Source organism: Actinia tenebrosa, unplaced genomic scaffold (genome assembly GCF_029948245.1).
Source record: "Actinia tenebrosa isolate PJP-AT-01 unplaced genomic scaffold, QUT_ActTen_1.0 PGA_scaffold7__59_contigs__length_16204524, whole genome shotgun sequence".
Classification (NCBI taxonomy): Eukaryota; Metazoa; Cnidaria; class Anthozoa; order Actiniaria; family Actiniidae; genus Actinia; species Actinia tenebrosa.
The window spans coordinates 9,614,030-9,633,269 of record NW_028292584.1 but is presented as its reverse complement, the minus strand read 5'-3'; the positions used below and the strand labels follow the sequence as shown (position 1 = coordinate 9,633,269).

Sequence of the window (19,240 nt, the reverse complement as noted above, 5' to 3'; positions counted from 1 at the left end):
GCAACTAAACTCCTTGGAATATTTTGGAATACTCTCGAATCATTTTAGATTTTAGAAAAAACACGTGTTGATTTAATCTGACCGAGAATGTTCATAGACTCATTTGCATAGACCCAAGATGATTGATGGCTCAGAAAAGCAGGGTTTTGATAGTCTGCGTCACATCCGGAATTTTCCTCTTTAAACACCGACGGTATTTACGAAGAAAATTCCGGATGTGACGCAGGCTAGGTTTTGAAACAGCGGGTCGCGATACACGGTAGTTAATTAAATAAGTGAAAGTGAAGGCATTTAATGAACACGTGAAATAAAAAATAGACACAAGAGAAAATACCCAGTGATTGCCCCAGACCGTGAAACAGTTGATAGTAGTTACTAAGGATCTCGCTTGACATCGCGTGACATACTTATACATACTTGAGTCAAGTGCCACGTGCTGCACGACCAGACTTCCATTGGAACTCGTTTGATTCATGACTAATGTAAAGAGGCTTTTAATCTATCATCAACGATTGAAATTACAAAAACAAGAAAACAAACTCTTACAGTTGTAAGGTAATGATTGCTTAAATCTTTTTTCAAAAGTTTGATAACATTTTAAGTGGTATTTTATCATGAAACTGTTAGCAGGCATGTTCAAAAGTATCGTAGACTTCGAAAACGTTTTATTACATTTGTAAGCGGTTTGCTTGCTGATCTTCGTATTGTTTGACCTTCTGTTTCATATTTGTCGTTGGTTGTGTACGTAAAGGCATTTTCTCAACCTTTTTTAGACTGATTTTTTACGATAAACTTCGCAGACGGTTACTGTAGAGGGCGTAATGGAGGTGTGTCAGACGAGAAATGTGTTGACATTTTTCTTTAAAAGATTGCGAGGAAATTTCAGATATATATAAGAGTTTTGAATCGATCTTTATCCTTTAAATTTGCGTTTTTTTTGTTTTTTTTTGAAGAAGGTGTGAGGTAGATTGCATATTTATTTTTTTAATGATGAAATTGCGAAACAAAACTTATGCATATTAAAGCATTTCAAGCATATCTAATTCAGAGACTGCGAGCAGAACTTGGCCGAGCCCGATCGAGGTAACTGGTGATACGAAGTAGTGAAAATGAGCTGTCCTTTTGCTAGTTCTAGGTAAGTTTGCTTCATTTTACCGCTATGATCGGGAATTATTTACTTATATTGTTGATTTATGTTATCGCACAGTGATTCCGGCATTGATCAAGGCAATAATTATGACGAACGACTCAACTACACAGATTATCTACAGGTAAGCTTACTTATAATCTTCAGTAAAACTTAAAATAATCAAGGAAAAAAAGTGTATTAGCTAACTCTACCCCCTTTCAGAACTAAAATGTTAGCTAAAATGACTTTTGAACAACATTCTTATTCTTATTGTGTGTGTGAGATTGAGAAACTTCATTGCGAACTTTGAAAACCTTTCAACCTACGCCATGTTGTGAAAATGGCCATCACGCAATGTGTTTCTTAAACAAATTCTACAAAACGTTGTGCAAAATTCAACTTACAGGTAAAACAATGCTTAAATAACCGAGTTGAGCAGAGTATTTTACTAAGTCGTAAAAAACTTTATCTTGGAGAAATTAAGTAAATTTGAGTAGTACTAAGCTTGAAGTATGTATAACACAAAATGACTTCGATTTACATAACAAAAAAATCTTTGTTCAGCATTGGATTAGTAACTGAATTGCCATTAAAGGACCATCTCGATGCCTAAAGTTTGAGTAAGATGATTTTGATTTTATGACTTTTTTCAGCTAGGTTTTGAAGGATATCGCCGCCGGTTTTATTTTTCTGATTCGAATGAATGAAACTTCGAATTAAGAACTGATCTCCAAGGCTGCGATTTGACCTAAGGCTGCATTCATAATGTATGGCAGAGGGGGGGGAGGCAGGTGAAATTGAGGGGGGATCGCCAAAATCTTGGTAGGAAAGAGGAGGTTGTGGGCAAATTTTTATCAGAAAAAAGGGGGGAATGCACAATTGTTGGAAGAAGCTACAAGCCTTGTTTAGGGGGGATCGTTTTTTTTTTTTTTTTTTTTTTTGCATGACTGTAAGGGGGGGTGTTAAGAATTATGCTGGACATTTCAAATTTTAACCTGCTTCCCGCCCCCCCCCCCCCCCCCCCCCCCCCCCCCCCCCCGCCTTACATTATGAACTGGTGCAGACCCAAATATGAGCTGGACAATTGGAAATAGAAGGCACAAAAAAAAGCACAAAAAGTCAATCCATGCATCATAAATTATGTTTTCGACCATGCATAACTGGAGATGTGTATTGTATTTGTCATTTGTCCGTTCTAATAACGCTTAACTGGCATTCTTATTTATGTACTCTGGTCTATAGTCAAAGGTGTTCGGTTTAACAAGGTTCGACCATGCATAGTTGGAGATGCGTATTGTCATTTGTCCGTTCTAATAACGCTTAACTGGCATTCTTAATTTATGTACTCTGGTCTATAGTCAAAGGTGTTCGGTTCCACAAAGTTCGACCATGCATAATATTATGTAGTCTAGGTAGTATATTATCTATGATAATCTATGATAATCTATATTAATCCCTTTTAGACCATCAAACAATTGGCGGTCGTGTTTGTTCTTTTATTTAAACCAAGAGAGCAAACAAAGTTCGCATTAATTTACTCTTAATCACCATGGGCAATACTGTTTACTGCAGTCTCAAGCCAGTAGTACTTGTCTACAACTGCATGAATATTATCCAGAATTCTTTTCCACCCAAGATATCCTAACTACCAGGAAAATGAATGCTAAATGAACTGAACTTCCCTAGAAAAGACAGTCAAAAATATCAAGGCTTTCAAAGGAGCTTTCAAAGCGTTTCCAGATTTTTCTGCAGCGTGTTACGGTTAGAGTACTTCCAAACTGGAAAAAGATGGCTCAAAAGATGACCCAAATCTTTTTACTCAGCTCAGTTGTGGTCGAGACGTGAACTTTTTAGTGCGTTCAAAAGCATCTAGAAGACGGTCACTCTCCAAGACAGCTACAACAAACCCTGGTTCGTGTATAAAGAAGCTAGAAATTCTGAAAGAAGTCGAATTACTGCAAAATATTCAGGTTCAGAGATCTCTGAGGACCTTGATGGATGGGTTGAGAGAGAAGAAGATTGGTGAGCCCGAAAGTGCGAGGAGTTATTTGGAGGCGAAACGAAGGGCTAAGTGTCATGATAATGTGGTCAGAATTCGAAAAGAGCTCAAAGATTCATCAGAGGGAAGTATGGATAGTTCTTGTAAGCCATTTCCTCGACGTTTTACAGATTCTGAGCTTAATAAAAAAGCAAAACACCGGGCAAAAGAAGCATCAGGGAATTCAACTGCTAAGATTGCTGCCTTGTCTGAAAATGCAAAAGTCAAAAATGTCTTTGACGATTGCACCATTCCATCTACCTATAGACCTGACAGAAAATCTCTTTCAACCCAAAAAGATGAATCGTCCACAACCCTCGAAACTAAAACTCGAACAACTTCTTTGCCATCCTTGACTTCGTCTCCAAGAGAAACTAAACTTCGCGAAGAAAGTTTCAACATAACTTTACCTCAAATAGTAAAAAACTTCCATTCTACAAAGCAACCGTCATCCAAATCGCATTTCCAGTACTGCCTACCAGTCCTTGACTCCAACAGCAAGTTTTCTATTATCAGAATGGCGCGAACATTAAGACAAAATCGCCATAAAACCCAAGTAGAAGCTAACGAAAAACCTGACGCGAAGCGTCATTTTTCTTTGGAAGAAAAGACTATTGATTTATTCGGCGATAACTTTGATCTTCTTTCTTCACAATACTTAACTAAAGAGAAGAAGAATGATGAAGGAATGGAACTTCTTGACAGCGAATCTTTCAATGATATCGATTGTGATGACTTTTTGCATCTCAAGAACAGGATCGTTAATATTTCTCCGTCCCCGATGGTTTTGACCAATAGAAAAAAAGGACAATAATTAACAAAATTTATACTTTCAAACAGCCGTATACTTCATGCCGGAAAAAATGTTATGTGGAATGAAGGGACGAACAGGTTGGCTAATGTATTGTCAGTAAAGTATATGAAGAGACTAGCTTATTATCTAATAAAATAAAATGCGCAACTGCATGGTACAGAAATAGTATTGATAGGTAGTTTAAAGATGTTTTGGTGAAAGAAAGTAAAATCTTTTTTTGAAATAAAAATTACATTTAGCATAATAATTAATAAGCAATTACTCGTGGAAAAAATTGCGCAACTTTTCGATCATTTGACTTTCCTCAAATTTCCAGAGATATTCCATGTAAAGGATACAAAAGAGTAAGACTTTTTAAGAGAAGTTTCTATTGCTACTTTTTTTGGAAACGTGTATTAACGCTGTTACGCAATCCTGTTTTTTCCCAGCTTGATAAGCTGCTTGACTGTCAGAAACTGATGAGCGAGGAGAAAGGATCTCACAGGGCGTCTGACGAACTGTTGTTTATCGTTACTCACCAAGGTAAATAAAGTCACGAGAACAACTCCTTCCCTCCCTTTACTTGGCTATCCCATCCTCCAGACCCCTCCCCTGCTGCAACTCACACAACCTCAACTGTCACTCACCAAGGTAAATAAAGTCACGAGACCAACTCCTTCCCTCCCATTACTTGGCTCTCCCATCCTCCAGGCCCCTCCCCTGCTGCAACCCACACAACCTCAACTGTCACCCACCAAGGTAAATATAGTCACGAGCTCCACTCCTTCCTCCCCTCTTCCTTGGCTCCTCCTATTTGCACCTGCCTCCCTCCCCCTGAAGTTGTCATCCAATTTCTAATGTACGCAGATTAACAACTTAACTGACCAAAATTGTGAAATGATTGCATAACAGTGATTTTTTTCCGCTTTTATTTTCGCAGCATATGAACTCTGGTTCAAGGAAATCATCTTTGAGATTGATTCCATTCGGGAACTGTTCCTCACTGAGGTAAAATTTATCATGTATTTCAAGGTGTTACTTAATACAACCCTTTAGCTTGGACGTAATATTTCAGACCACGTGTCATTCATTTGAGTATCATTTGTTTGGATGCAAATCCTTTTCTCAAATGACACGTGGTCTGAAATGAACAAAACATTACGTAACGTGGTGGCATCGTTTAAACTTATGTAGGCGGGGGTGTTGAACGAAGAAAAGACGCTTATGGTCATCTCATTGTTGAAGCGAATCGTGGCAATCTTAAAGGTATGAAAAAACCGACCCAAGGGTGTAATGATAATTTTTCTAAACATGTGAAGTAGGATAGTGATATGCCATGTAGCGTTGCACTCATCATGGTTTATAATTTCGTGCATAATGCTGTATATGGGTGTATCTTGTTTGCGCATGCATTGTAGTGTTACGCATGCGTCGTATAAATGCGCCTCATTTTCATCGTGGTGTTGTCCATACACTGCGAGTTTTTACTTTCCATCTATCTTACGCAATGTATACCCGGCCTTACTCTGACAAGAAGGTACACGTCTTCTGTTTTTGTTTCCATAGCTTTTAGGAGAGCAGTTCCAGTGTCTAGAAACAATGACGCCCTTTGGTTTCATGGAGTTCAGGTGAGGCTCTGCTCGAAAAACACATTATTTATGCTTGTTCATGGACGTACACGTTCCACTTTATTTCTGCAAGTTTTACAAAACAAACCTTGAAATCAAATTTCTCAGTAAATGTAATCCTCTTTTACTCCGACGAAGGACTAGCATCCGAAACGTCAGTAAGTTTTTTCATCTTTTCAAGGTGTATAATTTACCCTTTTATCATTACTGTTAAACTGAATCTTCATGAGCTGGTTTGACTGTAAGATATCCTATTTTATACATATATATATATATACATACATATATATGTATGTATATGACAACGTTCTTGCAATTAGGCGTTGTTGTAAAATTGTTAAAAATAGAATTTGTTTATTCGTTCATATCTTCATTCATTCATTCTTTCTCTCCATCAGGGATTATATCTCTCCCGCTTCAGGATTCCAAAGCGCTCAATTCAGAGTTATTGAGAACAAGTTAGGCGTATTAAGGGTAAGTTAATTTCAGTAAAATAGCATTCAAAACCTTCGGTGATTGCTAACTCATTTTGTTCTTGTTAAAGGCGAGCATGAGAAAAGACAGCCAGGAATGCTGGTAACGTAGTATTCATATAGATTTGGCACTATCACGTGCAGGCGCCCATAATAAAGCTAGGACTACCTGTGTTTGGGTGGCAGAACAATAAAATCCCTTTGCTCTTGGAAATTGAATTCTTTCTCTTGTAAAACAATTGTATTGTTTCGCATGGCATCTAACATGCCTGCTGTCACGTGATGGTGCAAAGCCTTTATTTTCCTTTTGTTGTGTGTGTGTGTTTCGCGGGTCATTCCTTGTATGGGCTTCTAGAGGGACTCAAGATATTGTGCTAAATAATACAAGCAATTGCAAAATTAGAACAAATATTTTTTTTCTGCGCCTTATTTTCCTGTTGTTCTGTGTATAAGCTGGCGTCCCTGTATTGCATCCATACAGGCCTCAAGCATTATGACTATTTTTACCTACACTTTCTTTTCGGTAGCTTTTTTTGTTATGATAATTTCCTCTGTTGTCTTGTTATTCTCAAAGGAGATTTAATATTTGAATATGAAAAGAGATTTTGAAAGAGATTGTGGTAGTTTAAGTGTGAAACGTCATTAGGGTCACTTCGTAGTTTCACTGACGTAGTTTTTATTTGTATCGATCAGTAAAGCTTTAAGAACAGGAAAAGACCAAACAGACTACGTCAAGTCTGAAGAGTCGCCATCTTTGCTGGAAGTTGTTGAGGTAAGGTACCATTCCCCTAACAGTTTTCCAGGACCCTCCTTTTATAGAAGTTGGTAGTGTGGGGTAGTTATCCCCATCACACCTTATCATGTTGGCAATTTGCTTTTATTGGCTTTCCAACAAGTCATGAATCATATGGGGAAATGATGACGTGGATACCTCTTTGGTTGCTATAGAAATGGTTGTCTCGCACGCCAGGACTGGAGGAAGATGGCTTTAATTTCTGGGGAAAGTTTAAAGCAAGCGTTTACAGGTGGCTGGACAGTCTGAAGATGCAAGCTTTGGTAGGTCTAAGACCATTGGTAATAAATGCCTTGGCCTGTTTATTAAAATAACCGTCAGTATAACGTGAGCATTTTTTGTTGCATCATCATCATGTATCATCGATCATCATGTATCATCATCATGTATCATCATCATGAATCATCATGTATCATCATCATGTATCATCATCATATCATCATCATGTATCATCCTCATGTATCATCATCATGTATCATCATCATGTATCATCACCATCATGTATCATCATCATGTATCATCCTCATGTATCATCATCATGTATCACCATCATGTATCATCATCATGTATCATCATCATGTATCATTATCATGTATCATCATGTATCACCATCATGTATCATCATCAAGTATCATCATCAAGTATCATCATCATAGACATTTCTATTCTGTATTGACAGGCACAAAAGAACGAATTTCTCAAAGCCGACATGCTCAAGAACTTTAAATCTACTACAGTAAGTATCGTTATTCCTATCACACAATTATGATCAAAACTTCCATAAAATTAACATTATTTTCACTTTGTTTACTAAGGACACATTTGAGTCAATCTTTAATGAAGAAAGACATAACCAGTTGGTCACAAGAGGTAAATAATCTCCACTCCTATCAGCGCTGCTAAAATTGCAAAAAATTCTTTTCATTCCAAATGTATGGGTAATGATATTATCTGGTTATAAGCACATGACGGGCAGTGTTTACTCATAGCTGAAGGCTAAAAACAAGATTTATTCACCTGACAGGTCGAAAAGAATAGAAGTATCGTATGGCAATGTTCCATGAAGGAATGTTTCGACAGTCAGATTGATTGAATTTTCTTCCCAATATTCACAGGCGAGAGAAGATTTTGTTATAAAGCTTTTCAAGGAGCAATGATGATCTACTTTTATCGGTAAGTTAGAAGATGTCTTCGTGTTTTCTTGCTCCATGCAGCATTCAAATGTCATTTGGTTTTTACAGTGATCAGCCTCGCTTCCACCAGCCATTTCAGATCCTACAGCTTCTCATTGACATTGATTCTCTGATTATCAAGTGGCGATGTAAGTATAGTACTCGTTCAAGTATTATTATATCATGTTTAAATAGTGCTTGTAATCAGGGCCGGACAAGTCAAAAATAAGCACAGAAGAAAAAGTCATTATCATCATGCTAGCGTGCTTGGAGGGGAGGGCAACAGTTCTTATCTTTTATCTAAATCTCTATCCCCTTCGCCCGGCATTTTGTAACCAGTCCAGCTATGCATAGCTGAAGTGGACGGAAAAATTACTACACTAAAGTGACTGTGATGAAAGTTTATAGACATACATCAGTAATATATGATCCTGAAATATGCAAAAAAAAAACGTTCTCTTCAAACGATTAAGTTTTCGTCAAAAATAGTATTGTGGTAACAGCATAAAATAAGGTAGAAACGGTAACGATAACTGGTAACAATCTCCCAGATCCCCAGACTCCTTTACCCATTCTTGATCCTCGAGGTTGCGTTCTCTTCATCGGTAGGCTTCGCTTTATTAATATTGCTTCTAATAATTTTTCAACTTTTTTAGACAACCATTTGATGTTAGTCCAGCGCACAATCGGAACCAAAGCTGGTACTGGCGGCAGCTCAGGATATCAGTATCTCAGATCAACAATCAGGTATGATGTTGACTAGGAAATGCCAAGGGGCCAAGAGCTGAGCCTTGTGGCACGCCTCACCCAACTAACCAATCTTTATAATTTCTTTCCCTTTGAAGTCCGTGGTTTCACACAAAAACTACAGTTTTTATTTCCATGATTCGAACAAGAGTTTTTTTTGTTGCACATTGCAATATCAAACCCCTTTTATTTTTATAGTGACCGGTACAAAGTGTTTATTGACCTTTTCCATTTGTCCAACTTCTTGGTTCCTCGTGAATATATACCGCACCTCACCCGAGACATGAAGACCGTTCTTCGTCAGGTCCATAACCACGGCGAGAGTGACAGCGCTCATTATAGCGACAGTGAAAACGAAGAGCTCGGTTTGACAGGTCTTGCTTGACAGTGCAAACATCTCCTCTGAGAAAGGGAAAAGTCGTGTGGAAAATGCTGAAGTTGGGTCAAAAACATAGCTGTACTCGACAGCAATCTTATCTTGCTTCTTATAGATGACATTGATAACCTTTAACTTTAAAAATAATCTAATTGATGGGTCCCCTGTACTGCTACTCTCCCCTCCCCTCCATCTGAGAGGACAATACAACAATGCACAAGGACACGAGTAAAATTAGTCCTACAAAAGCTAGTAAATACATTGCCGAAAGATCAACTTAGCATAAGTGAACCTGTCATTATTAATCGCCTGGTTTTTAGACAACTGGATTGGAGATTGCCTAAAAATCCCGGGGAGGGGGGGGGGGGGGGTACTATCACCGCAACTTGGGTAGGGGTGTGCCGTCAGGACCTCAAAACCCTGACCCTATCCCAGACCTAAAATTTTGATTTTACATACCATTCCCCAGACTAAAACTAAGAATTGAACACCCTATCCTAGACTAAAAGACGGTTATTCAATAGATTGCAATTAATATTTACTAGCGTTTTTGTTTTTGTGACGGCAGAAAGCGTAGCCTATTCGCCAAGCAAAAACGACCAAATCGTTAACCCTATCCCAGACTAAAACGACCAAATCGTAACCCTATCCCAGACAAAAATGATACCCTATCCAAGACCAAATGTCAAAAAATGATACCCTACCCCAGACCCAAAAGCCGAAAGGGCGGCACATAATCGTATAGCAAATATAGGGGAGTCCCTCCCCCCCCCCCCCCCCGGGTTAAAAATTGACAGATTTTGAAGAAGAGGGTCACTCAGTAGCAGACAGGGGATGATAAAAAAATATCGTGCCTCTAGGGGGATCAGTTAATTTTTATGTTGCCGCGAATATTCTTAAGTTTCCTGTTCGAAAATAAACTCTTTCGAGCGATAGTTAATGTTTAGGTTAATTCAAAAGAAGTTTGTCAAAAAGGAACTACGAGTAGATCTGTTAAGTCTAACACAAGTCTCGGTTACAAAATCAATGATAAAATCAATGCAGTAAGACGAGTGCAGTAATTTTTATTCCTAAAATTTTGTTCCCTAACAAAACGATAAAGATTTAATCTGGGCTAATCTAGGCACTCAGATTGAGAGGCAAATTCTTGTTTGACAAAGAAATGAATTGCAGAAAAACATTACATAATCATGTTACATATTTGAAACCGCATCAATCAGGAAAGGTTGGCGCGAAGTCTGTGATGTACAAATCAGATATTTTTATTTTTATTTGATCTAATATTTGATTGAATAAACTAGTTTAGCATAAATAAATACTATTAATTTCAAATGTTTGAACTTCCAGACTTGATAAAACTTAAAAATAAACCTCAAAATAAACGACAGAGGGTTACGTAAGAGGGTATTACCTTAACAATTTTGTCATATTTTTAACATACCACAGTCAAGGATCAAACAGCAAAGTTCAAACTGAGAAAGAAACTTGTACCGACTTTCTCAAACCTGCATCTTTCCTTGGTTCATTAAATATAATTGACCGAAAGTAAACTTGTGAGACGGCGAGCATGTTCATTGCTAGGCATCGAACACTGAAACTCCAGCTCCTGATATTGATGGTTTTCAACCATTCCCAAGAGAATTAAATAACAAAGAACACGGCGTCCATGTTGGAGGATATAACAAAAGAATTCATTGACAATTCTTTTGTTAAGTTCCTCCAACATAGCCGCCGTGAAAACCATTAATAAATAGCTATTCTTTGGATAAGGAATCGTGTTTGTATCCCGGGGTTTGTACGCAATTTCGCTTAACAGATGATCGTTTAGACGATTGATAAACTCTAAATCGTTGATCTGCTAACATAGTGATCGAGTGATCGAAGAGATACAGAGAAGTGGCGAGAGATGTGCAGGAAGCATATAAATAATTGAAGAAGCTGAGAAAACGCACGCGCGTGCTGTGCTCTCATGAAGCACGCGCTCCCAACTAATCAGAACGCGCGATTTATGTGCAGTAACGCAGCATGGATAGACTCGAACCGGTGTAAACATTTTCTGACTAAATCGAGAAGGCACAGTGAAATTGAAAATGAAGACTTTATTTTTTAAATTGATAATCAGCCCCGCAATGCTTAGGTTATTTGAAGGTAATAGAGAGTTTTAGATTTACGTTAACGGCAAACGTGAAACGTCAGTTGACCAGTAAAAAATTCTTTTAAATTACTGAAAAAGAATCGCAAAAAAGTCCAAGTAGTAGAATAAAAAAAGAATATTTGCGCTTGGTGAGAAGGTTTGTAAACGGTCAAGTAAAATACAGGAAAACTATGAAAATTTGCTCACGTTTGCCGTTTGCGGGGAGGAAAAAAAGTCAATCTAAAACTGTCTAATAATTTCTTTTTCGTGGAACTTATCCTCGACATTATTCAGCAAATTGCCGTGTGTACACGTTCGAGGGTATCGATCGATGTTGCCTTACTTCACATTTCTTTATGTGCTTTACGAGCCACAAGCTTCTCTGTAGCTCTTTGGTCCGTGTACCTTCCGGCCATTTGATTTTTAAAAATAAGAAAATTGAATTTCGTTCACCAATTTTTTTGATTTTGTTGTTTTGAGAGTAAGAAATTACCAAAAATAGCATTTTTTTAATTTTTGATAATAAGAAATTAGCTTTTTTTGATTGAAATCTAAAAACTGAAATCAATTTTCAATTTTCAAAAAAACAAAAATTGAATCGTACAAAATTTACTCTAACGGGGGAGGGGTAAGACAAGTCGTGACTCTGTCCCAGGACCTTATCTGACAATGCATAATGTGCATTCTGATTAAAAATGGCCGCACTGTTGTCAAACAGAGGTGTCATTCGTATGTTTTACTATTTGGCATTAATCTTGGAAAGTTTTTCGTGGATTTTAAACACAGCTGGAACCGAAATAGTTGGCACAATGTAATTCAACGCTGGAACCTGAATATTCTGCCAAACGTTATAATCGTCTCGATGGTTCGGTGAAAGGAAAGGCTTGGTTTTTAACAGATTTTTGTATTATATGTCATTGGCCGGCGAGATACAGCATTGGAGATGCTTCAAGCAAGAATCAAAGCATTTTTTAAAGAGTATAATCGTTGGATTTGGCTTTTTGTTTTATTCCTTTAGTCCCATCTATGTTTTATCCCTCTAGTCCCGTCTATGTTTCATCCCTCTAGTCCCGTCTATGTTGTTTTATCCCTTTAGTCCCGTCTATGTTTTATCCCTCTAGTCCCGTCTATGTTTCATCCCTTTAGTCCCATAGATGTTTTAATCCTTTAGTCTCATCTATGTTTTATTCCTCTAGTCCCATCTATGTTTTATCCCTTTAGTCCCGTCTATGTTTCATCCCTTTAGTCCCGTCTATGTTTTATCCCTCTAGTCCCATCTATGTTTTATCCCTCTAGTCCCATCTATGTTTTATCCCTCTAGTCCCATCTATGTTTTATCCCTCTAGTCCCATCTATGTTTTATCCCTCTAGTCCCATCTATGTTTTATCCCTCTAGTCCCATCTATGTTTTATCCCTTTAGTCCCATCTATGTTTCATCCCTTTAGTCCCGTCTATGTTTTATTCCTCTAGTCCCGTCTATGTTTCATCCCTTTAGTCCCCTCTATGTTTTATCCCTTTAGTCTCATAGATGTTTCATCTCTCTAGTCCCATCTATGTTTTATTCCTCTAGTCCCGTCTATGTTTCATCCCTCTAGTCCCCTCTATGTTTTATCCCTCTAGTCCCGTCTATGTGTTATCCCTTTAGTCCCGTCTATGTTTCATCCCTCTAGTCCCATCTATGTTTTATCCCTTTAGTCTCATAGATGTTTCATCCCTTTAGTCCCATCTATGTTTTATCCCTCTAGTCCCGTCTATGTTTTATCCCTTTAGTCCCATCTATGTTTTATCCCTTTAGTCCCATCTATGTTTTATCCCTTTAGTCCAATCTATGTTTTATCCCTCTAGTCCCGTCTATGTTGTTTTATTCCTTTAGTCCCGTCTATGTTTTATCCCTTTAGTCCCATCTATGTTTTATCCCTTTAGTGCCATCTATGTTTTATCCCTTTAGTCCCATCTATGTTGTTTTATTCCTTTAGTCCCGCCTATGTTTTATTCCTTTAGTCCCATCTATGTTTTATCCCTTTAGTCCCATCTATGTTTTATCCCTTTAGTCCCATCTATGTTTTATCCCTCTAGTCCCGTCTATGTTGTTTTATTCCTTTAGTCCCGTCTATGTTTTATTCCTTTAGTCCCGTCTATGTTTTATCCCTCTAGTCCCGTCTATGTTTTATCCCTTTAGTCCCATCTATGTTTTATCCCTTTAGTCCCATCTATGTTTTATCCCTTTAGTCCCATCTATGTTTTATCCCTCTAGTCCCGTCTATGTTGTTTTATTCCTTTAGTCCCGTCTATGTTTTATCCCTTTAGTCCCATCTATGTTTTATCCCTCTAGTCCCGTCTATGTTTTATTCCTTTAGTCCCGTCTATGTTTTATCCCTCTAGTCCCGTCTATGTTTCATCCCTCTAGTCCCGTCTATGTTGTTTTATCCCTTTAGTCCCGTCTATGTTTTATCCCTTTAGTCCCATCTATTTTTTATCTCTTTAGTCCCATCTATGTTTTATCCCTCTAGTCCCGTCTATGCTTCATCTCTCTAGTCCCGTCTATAATTTATCCCTTTAGTCCCATCTATGTTTTATCCCTTTAGTCCCGTCTATGTTTTATCCTTCTAGTCCCGTCTATGTTTTATCCCTTTAGTCCCATCTATGTTTCATCCCTTTAGTACCGTCTATGTTTTATCCCTTTAGTCCCGTCTATGTTTATCCCTTTAGTCCCATCTATGTTTTATCCCTCTAGTCCCGTCTATGTTTTATCCCTTTAGTCCCATCTATGTTTTATCCCTTTAGTCCCATCTATGTTTTATCCCTCTAGTCCCGTCTATGTTTTATCCCTTTAGTCCCATCTATGTTTTATCCCTTTAGTCCCATCTATGTTTTATCCCTTTAGTCCCATCTATGTTTTATCCCTTTAGTCCCATCTATGTTTCATCCCTCTAGTCCCATCTATGTTTCATCCCTTTAGTCCCATCTATGTTTCATTCCTCTAGTCCCGTCTATGTTTCATCCCTCTAGTCCCATCTATGTTTCATCCCTTTAGTCCCATCTATGTTTCATTCCTCTAGTCCCATCTATGTTTCATTCCTCTAGTCCCGTCTATGTTTCATCCCTCTAGTCCCATCTATGTTTCATCCCTTTAGTCCCATCTATGTTTCATCCCTTTAGTCCCATCTATGTTTCATTCCTCTAGTCCCGTCTATGTTTCATCCCTCTAGTCCCATCTATGTTTCATCCCTTTAGTCCCATCTATGTTTTATCCCTTTACTCCCGTCTATGTTTCATCCCTCTAGTCCCATCTATGTTTCATCCCTTTAGTCCCATCTATGTTTTATCCCTTTAGTCCCATCTATGTTTTATCCCTTTACTCCCGTCTATGTTTCATCCCTCTAGTCCCATCTATGTTTCATCCCTTTAGTCCCGTCTATGTTTTATCCCTTTAGTCCCATCTATGTTTTATCCCTTTAGTCCCATCTATGTTTTATCCCTTTACTCCCGTCTATGTTTCATCCCTCTAGTCCCGTCTATGTTTCATCCCTCTAGTCCCGTCTATGTTTTATCCCTTTAGTCCCATCTATGTTTTATCCCTTTAGTCCCATGTATGTTTTATCCCTTTACTCCCGTCTATGTTTCATCCCTCTAGTCCCATCTATGTTTTATCCCTCTAGTCCCGTCTATGTTGTTTTATCCCTTTAGTCCCATCTATGTTTCATCCCTTTAGTCCCATCTATGTTTTATCCCTCTAGTCCCGTCTATGTTGTTTCATCCCTTTAGTCCCATCTATGTTTCATCCCTTTAGTCCCATCTATGTTTTATCCCTCTAGTCCCGTCTATGTTGTTTCATCCCTTTAGTCCCATCTATGTTTCATCCCTTTAGTCCCATCTATGTTTTATCCCTTTAGTCCCAGCTATGTTTTATCCCTTTAGTTCTATGTTTTCATCCCTAGTCCCATCTATGTTTTATCCCCCTTTAGTCCGTCTATGTTTATGCCTTCTAGTCCCATCTATGTAGTCTATTTTTTATCCCTTTAGTCCCATCTATGTTTTATCCCTTTAGTCCCATCTATGTTTCATTCCATAGTCCCAATGTTTTATCCATCTAGTCCCGTCTATGTTTCATCCCTTAGTCCAATCTATGTAGTCCCCATCTATGTTTCATCCCTCTAGTCCCCCATAGTCCCGTCTATGTCATATGGTTTCATCCCTTTAGCCATCTATGTCATCCTTTAGTCCCATCTATGTTTTATCCCTTAGTCCGTCTATGTTTCATCCCTTTAGTCCCATCTATGTTTTATCCCTTTAGTCCATCTATGTCTAGTCCCATCTATTTTATCCTTAGTCCCATCTATGTTTCATCCCTTTAGTCCCATCTATGTTTTATCCCTCTAGTCCCATCTATGTTTTATTCCTTTAGTCCCATCTATGTTTTATCCCTCTAGTCCCATCTATGTTTTATTCCTTTAGTCCCATCTATGTTTTATCCCTCTAGTCCCATCTATGTTTTATCCCTTTAGTCCCATCTATGTTTTATCCCTCTAGTCCCATCTATGTTTTATTCCTTTAGTCCCATCTATGTTTTATTCCTTTAGTCCCGTCTATGTTTCATCCGCTCTAGTCCCGTCTATGTTGTTTTATCCCTTTAGTCCCATCTATGTTTTATCCCTCTAGTCCCGTCTATGTTTCATCCCTCTAGTCCCATCTATGTTTTATCCCTCTAGTCCCGTCTATGTTTCATCCCTCTAGTCCCGTCTATGTTTTATCCCTTTAGTCCCATCTATGTTTATCCCTTTAGTCCCATCTATGTTTTATCCCTCTAGTCCCGTCTATGTTTCATCTCTCTAGTCCCGTCTATGTTTTATCCCTTTAGTCCCATCTATGTTTTATCCCTTTAGTCCCATCTATGTTTTATCCCTCTAGTCCCGTCTATGTTTTATTCCTCTAGTCCCGTCTATGTTTCATCCCTCTAGTCCCGTCTATGTTGTTTTATCCCTTTAGCCCATCTATGTTTTATCCCTTTAGTCCCATCTATTTTTTATCCCTTTAGTCCCATCTATGTTTTATCCCTCTAGTACCGTCTATGTTGTTTTATTCCTTTAGTCCCGTCTATGTTTTATTCCTCTAGTCCCGTCTATGTTGTTTTATCCCTCTAGTCCCATCTATGTTTTATCCCTTTAGTCCCGTCTATGTTTTATCCCTTTAGTCCCATCTATGTTTTATCCCTTTAGTCCCATCTATGTTTTATCCCTTTAGTCCCATAGATGTTTTATTCCTTTATGCCCATCTATGTTTTATTCCTTTAGTCCCATTTATGTTTCATCCCTCTAGTCCCATCTATGTTTCATCCCTTTAGTCCCATCTATGTTTTATTCCTTTAGTCCCATAGATGTTTCATCCCTCTAGTCCCATCTATGTTTTATCCCTCTAGTCCCGTCTATGTTGTTTTATTCCTTTAGTCCCATCTATGTTGTTTTATCCCTTTAGTCTCATCTATGTTTTATCCCTTTAGTCCCATCTATGTTTCATCCCTTTTGTCCCATCTATGTTTTATCCCTTTAGTCCCATCTATGTTTCATCCCTTTAGTCTCATCTATGTTTCATCCCTTTAGTCCCATCTATGTTTCATCTCTTTAGTCCCGTCTATGTTTCATCTCTCTAGTCCCGTCTATGTTTTATCCCTTTAGTCCCATCTATGTTTCATCCCTTTAGTCCCGTCTATGTTTCATCCCTTTAGTCCCGTCTATGTTTCATCTCTCTAGTCCCGTCTATGTTTTATCCCTTTAGTCCCATCTATGTTTCATCCCTTTAGTCCCATCTATGTTTCATCCCTTTAGTCCCGTCTATGTTTCATCCCTTTAGTCCCATCTATGTTTCATCCCTTTAGTCCCGTCTATGTTTCATCTCTCTAGTCCCGTCTATGTTTTATCCCTTTAGTCCCATCTATGTTTCATCCCTTTAGTCCCATCTATGTTTCATCCCTTTAGTCCCATTTATGTTTCATCCCTCTAGTCCCGTCTATGTTTCATCTCTCTAGTCCCGTCTATGTTTTATCCCTCTAGTCCCATCTATGTTTCATCCCTTTAGTCCCATTTATGTTTCATCCCTTTAGTCCCATCTATGTTTTATCCCTCTAGTCCCGTCTATGTGTTATCCCTTTAGTCCCATAGATGTTTCATCCCTCTAGTCCCATCTATGTTTTATTCCTTTAGTCCCATCTATGTTTTATCCCTCTAGTCCCGTCTATGTTTCATCCGCTCTAGTCCCGTCTATGTTGTTTTATCCCTTTAGTCCCATCTATGTTTTATCCCTCTAGTCCCGTCTATGTTTCATCCCTCTAGTCCCATCTATGTTTTATCCCTCTAGTCCCGTCTATGTTTCATCCCTCTAGTCCCGTCTATGTTTTATCCCTTTAGTCCCATCTATGTTTTATCCCTTTAGTCCCATCTATGTTTTATCCCTCTAGTCCCGTCTATGTTGTTTTATTCCTTTAGTCCCGTCTATGTTTTATCCCTTTTAGTCCCGTCTATGTTTTTATCCCTTTAGTCCCATCTATGTTTTCATCCCTTTACTCCCGTCTATGTTTTATCCCTTTAGTCCCATCTATGTTTTATCCCTTTAGTCTCATAGATGTTTCATCCCTTTAGTCCCATCTATGTTTTATCCCTCTAGTCCCGTCTATGTTTTATCCCTTTAGTCCCATCTATGTTTTATCCCTTTAGTCCCATCTATGTTTTATCCCTTTAGTCCCATCTATGTTTTATCCCTCTAGTCCCGTCTATGTTGTTTTATTCCTTTTAGTCCCGTCTATGTTTTATCCCTTTAGTCCCATCTATGTTTTTATCCCTTTAGTCCCATCTATGTTTGTTGTATTTCCACTTAGTCCCGCCCTATGTTTGTATTCCTTTAGTCCCATCTATGTGTTATCGCCTTTAGTCCCATCTATGTTTTATCCCTTAGTCCCATCTATGTTTTATCCCTCTAGTCCCGTCTATGTTGTTTTATTCCTTTAGTCCCGTCTATGTTTTAATATTCCTTTAGTCCCTTATCTATGTTTTCCCTCTAGTACCGTCTATGTTGTTTCATCCATTATGTTTTTCATTTTAGTCCCATCTATGTTTAATCCCATTTAGTCCCATCTATGTTTTATCCCTTTAGTTCCCGTCTATGTTTTACATCCCTTTAGTCCCGTTCTAGTTTTATCCCTCTAGTCCCATCTATGTTTTATCCCTCTTTAGTCCCCCGTCTATGTTGTCATTCTCCTCTAGTCCGTCTAGTTTATCCCTTTATAGTCCCCCACAGATGTTTTTTTTATCCCTTTAGTCCCATCTATGCTTTTATCCCTTTAGTCCCGTCATGTTTTCAAGCTATGTTTTATCCTTTAGTCATCTATATTTAAGTCTAGTCCCATCTATGTTGTTATTCAAGACATGCATGCCGCTAGTCCCGTCTATGTTGTTCATCCCTGTAGTCCGTTCTATGTTCATACCTTTACTCCCGTCTCCATGTTTCTCCCTCTAGTTCCATTATGTTAATCCCTTTTAGTCCCCATCTATGTTTTTTATATCCCTCGATCCCATCTATGCTTTCTCAATCCCTCTAGTCACGTCTTGTTTTATCCCCTTAGGTCCCAAGTCTTGTTGTTATTTTCATCCCTCTAGTCCCATGCTATGCTTATCCCTCTAGTCAGAACGTCCTATGTTTTTCTCCCGTTTAGTCCCATCTATGTTTTATTCTTTATCCCATCTATGTTTCAATCCTCTTTAGGTCCCATCTATCTTTTATCCCTTTGGTACCATCTATGTTTTATCCCTCTAGTCCATCTATGTTTTATTCCTTTAGTCCATAAGGTTTTATCCCTCTAGTCCCATCTATAGTTTTATTCCTTTAGTCCACATCTATGTTTATATCCTATAGTCCCATCTATGTTTTATCCCCCACTCGCTTTGCAGTTGCAGACCATCTATTATT

The 19,240-nt window shown here is 38.3% G+C and overlaps 2 protein-coding genes across 2 annotated transcripts; both read left to right on the top strand.

Annotated features, from left to right (window-relative positions):
- The first annotated feature begins 341 nt into the window (after nt 1-341).
- LOC116287221 (tryptophan 2,3-dioxygenase) lies at nt 342-10,481 on the top strand. Its single transcript, XM_031693868.2, has 17 exons — nt 342-555; nt 1,049-1,135; nt 1,208-1,271; nt 4,410-4,503; nt 4,901-4,968; nt 5,155-5,226; nt 5,527-5,588; nt 5,987-6,062; nt 6,133-6,164; nt 6,755-6,833; nt 7,010-7,117; nt 7,534-7,590; nt 7,670-7,724; nt 7,970-8,027; nt 8,096-8,175; nt 8,683-8,773; nt 8,972-10,481. Exons 2-17 carry the CDS (start codon nt 1,110-1,112, stop codon nt 9,156-9,158), a joined length of 1,209 nt encoding a protein of 402 aa, XP_031549728.1. The 5' UTR covers nt 342-555; nt 1,049-1,109; the 3' UTR covers nt 9,159-10,481.
- Nucleotides 2,679-4,093, top strand: LOC148905533 (uncharacterized). The gene is made up of 2 exons (XM_089040219.1): nt 2,679-2,714; nt 2,896-4,093. Exons 1-2 carry the CDS (start codon nt 2,679-2,681, stop codon nt 3,979-3,981), a joined length of 1,122 nt encoding a protein of 373 aa, XP_088896345.1. The 3' UTR covers nt 3,982-4,093.
- Nucleotides 10,482-19,240: the final 8,759 nt, after the last annotated feature.

Bases quoted from the DNA above. Each gene is read 5' to 3' on its own strand.
- LOC148905533 (XM_089040219.1), top strand. From the start codon at position 2,679: ATGGGCAATACTGTTTACTGCAGTCTCAAGCCAGTA. The intron at 2,715-2,895 runs GTACTTGTCTAC...TGTTACGGTTAG, and splicing joins ACTGCAGTCTCAAGCCAGTA to AGTACTTCCAAACTGGAAAA.
- LOC116287221 (XM_031693868.2), top strand. From the start codon at position 1,110: ATGAGCTGTCCTTTTGCTAGTTCTAG. The intron at 1,136-1,207 runs GTAAGTTTGCTT...GTTATCGCACAG, and splicing joins TGTCCTTTTGCTAGTTCTAG to TGATTCCGGCATTGATCAAG. The intron at 7,118-7,533 runs GTAGGTCTAAGA...CTGTATTGACAG, and splicing joins GTCTGAAGATGCAAGCTTTG to GCACAAAAGAACGAATTTCT.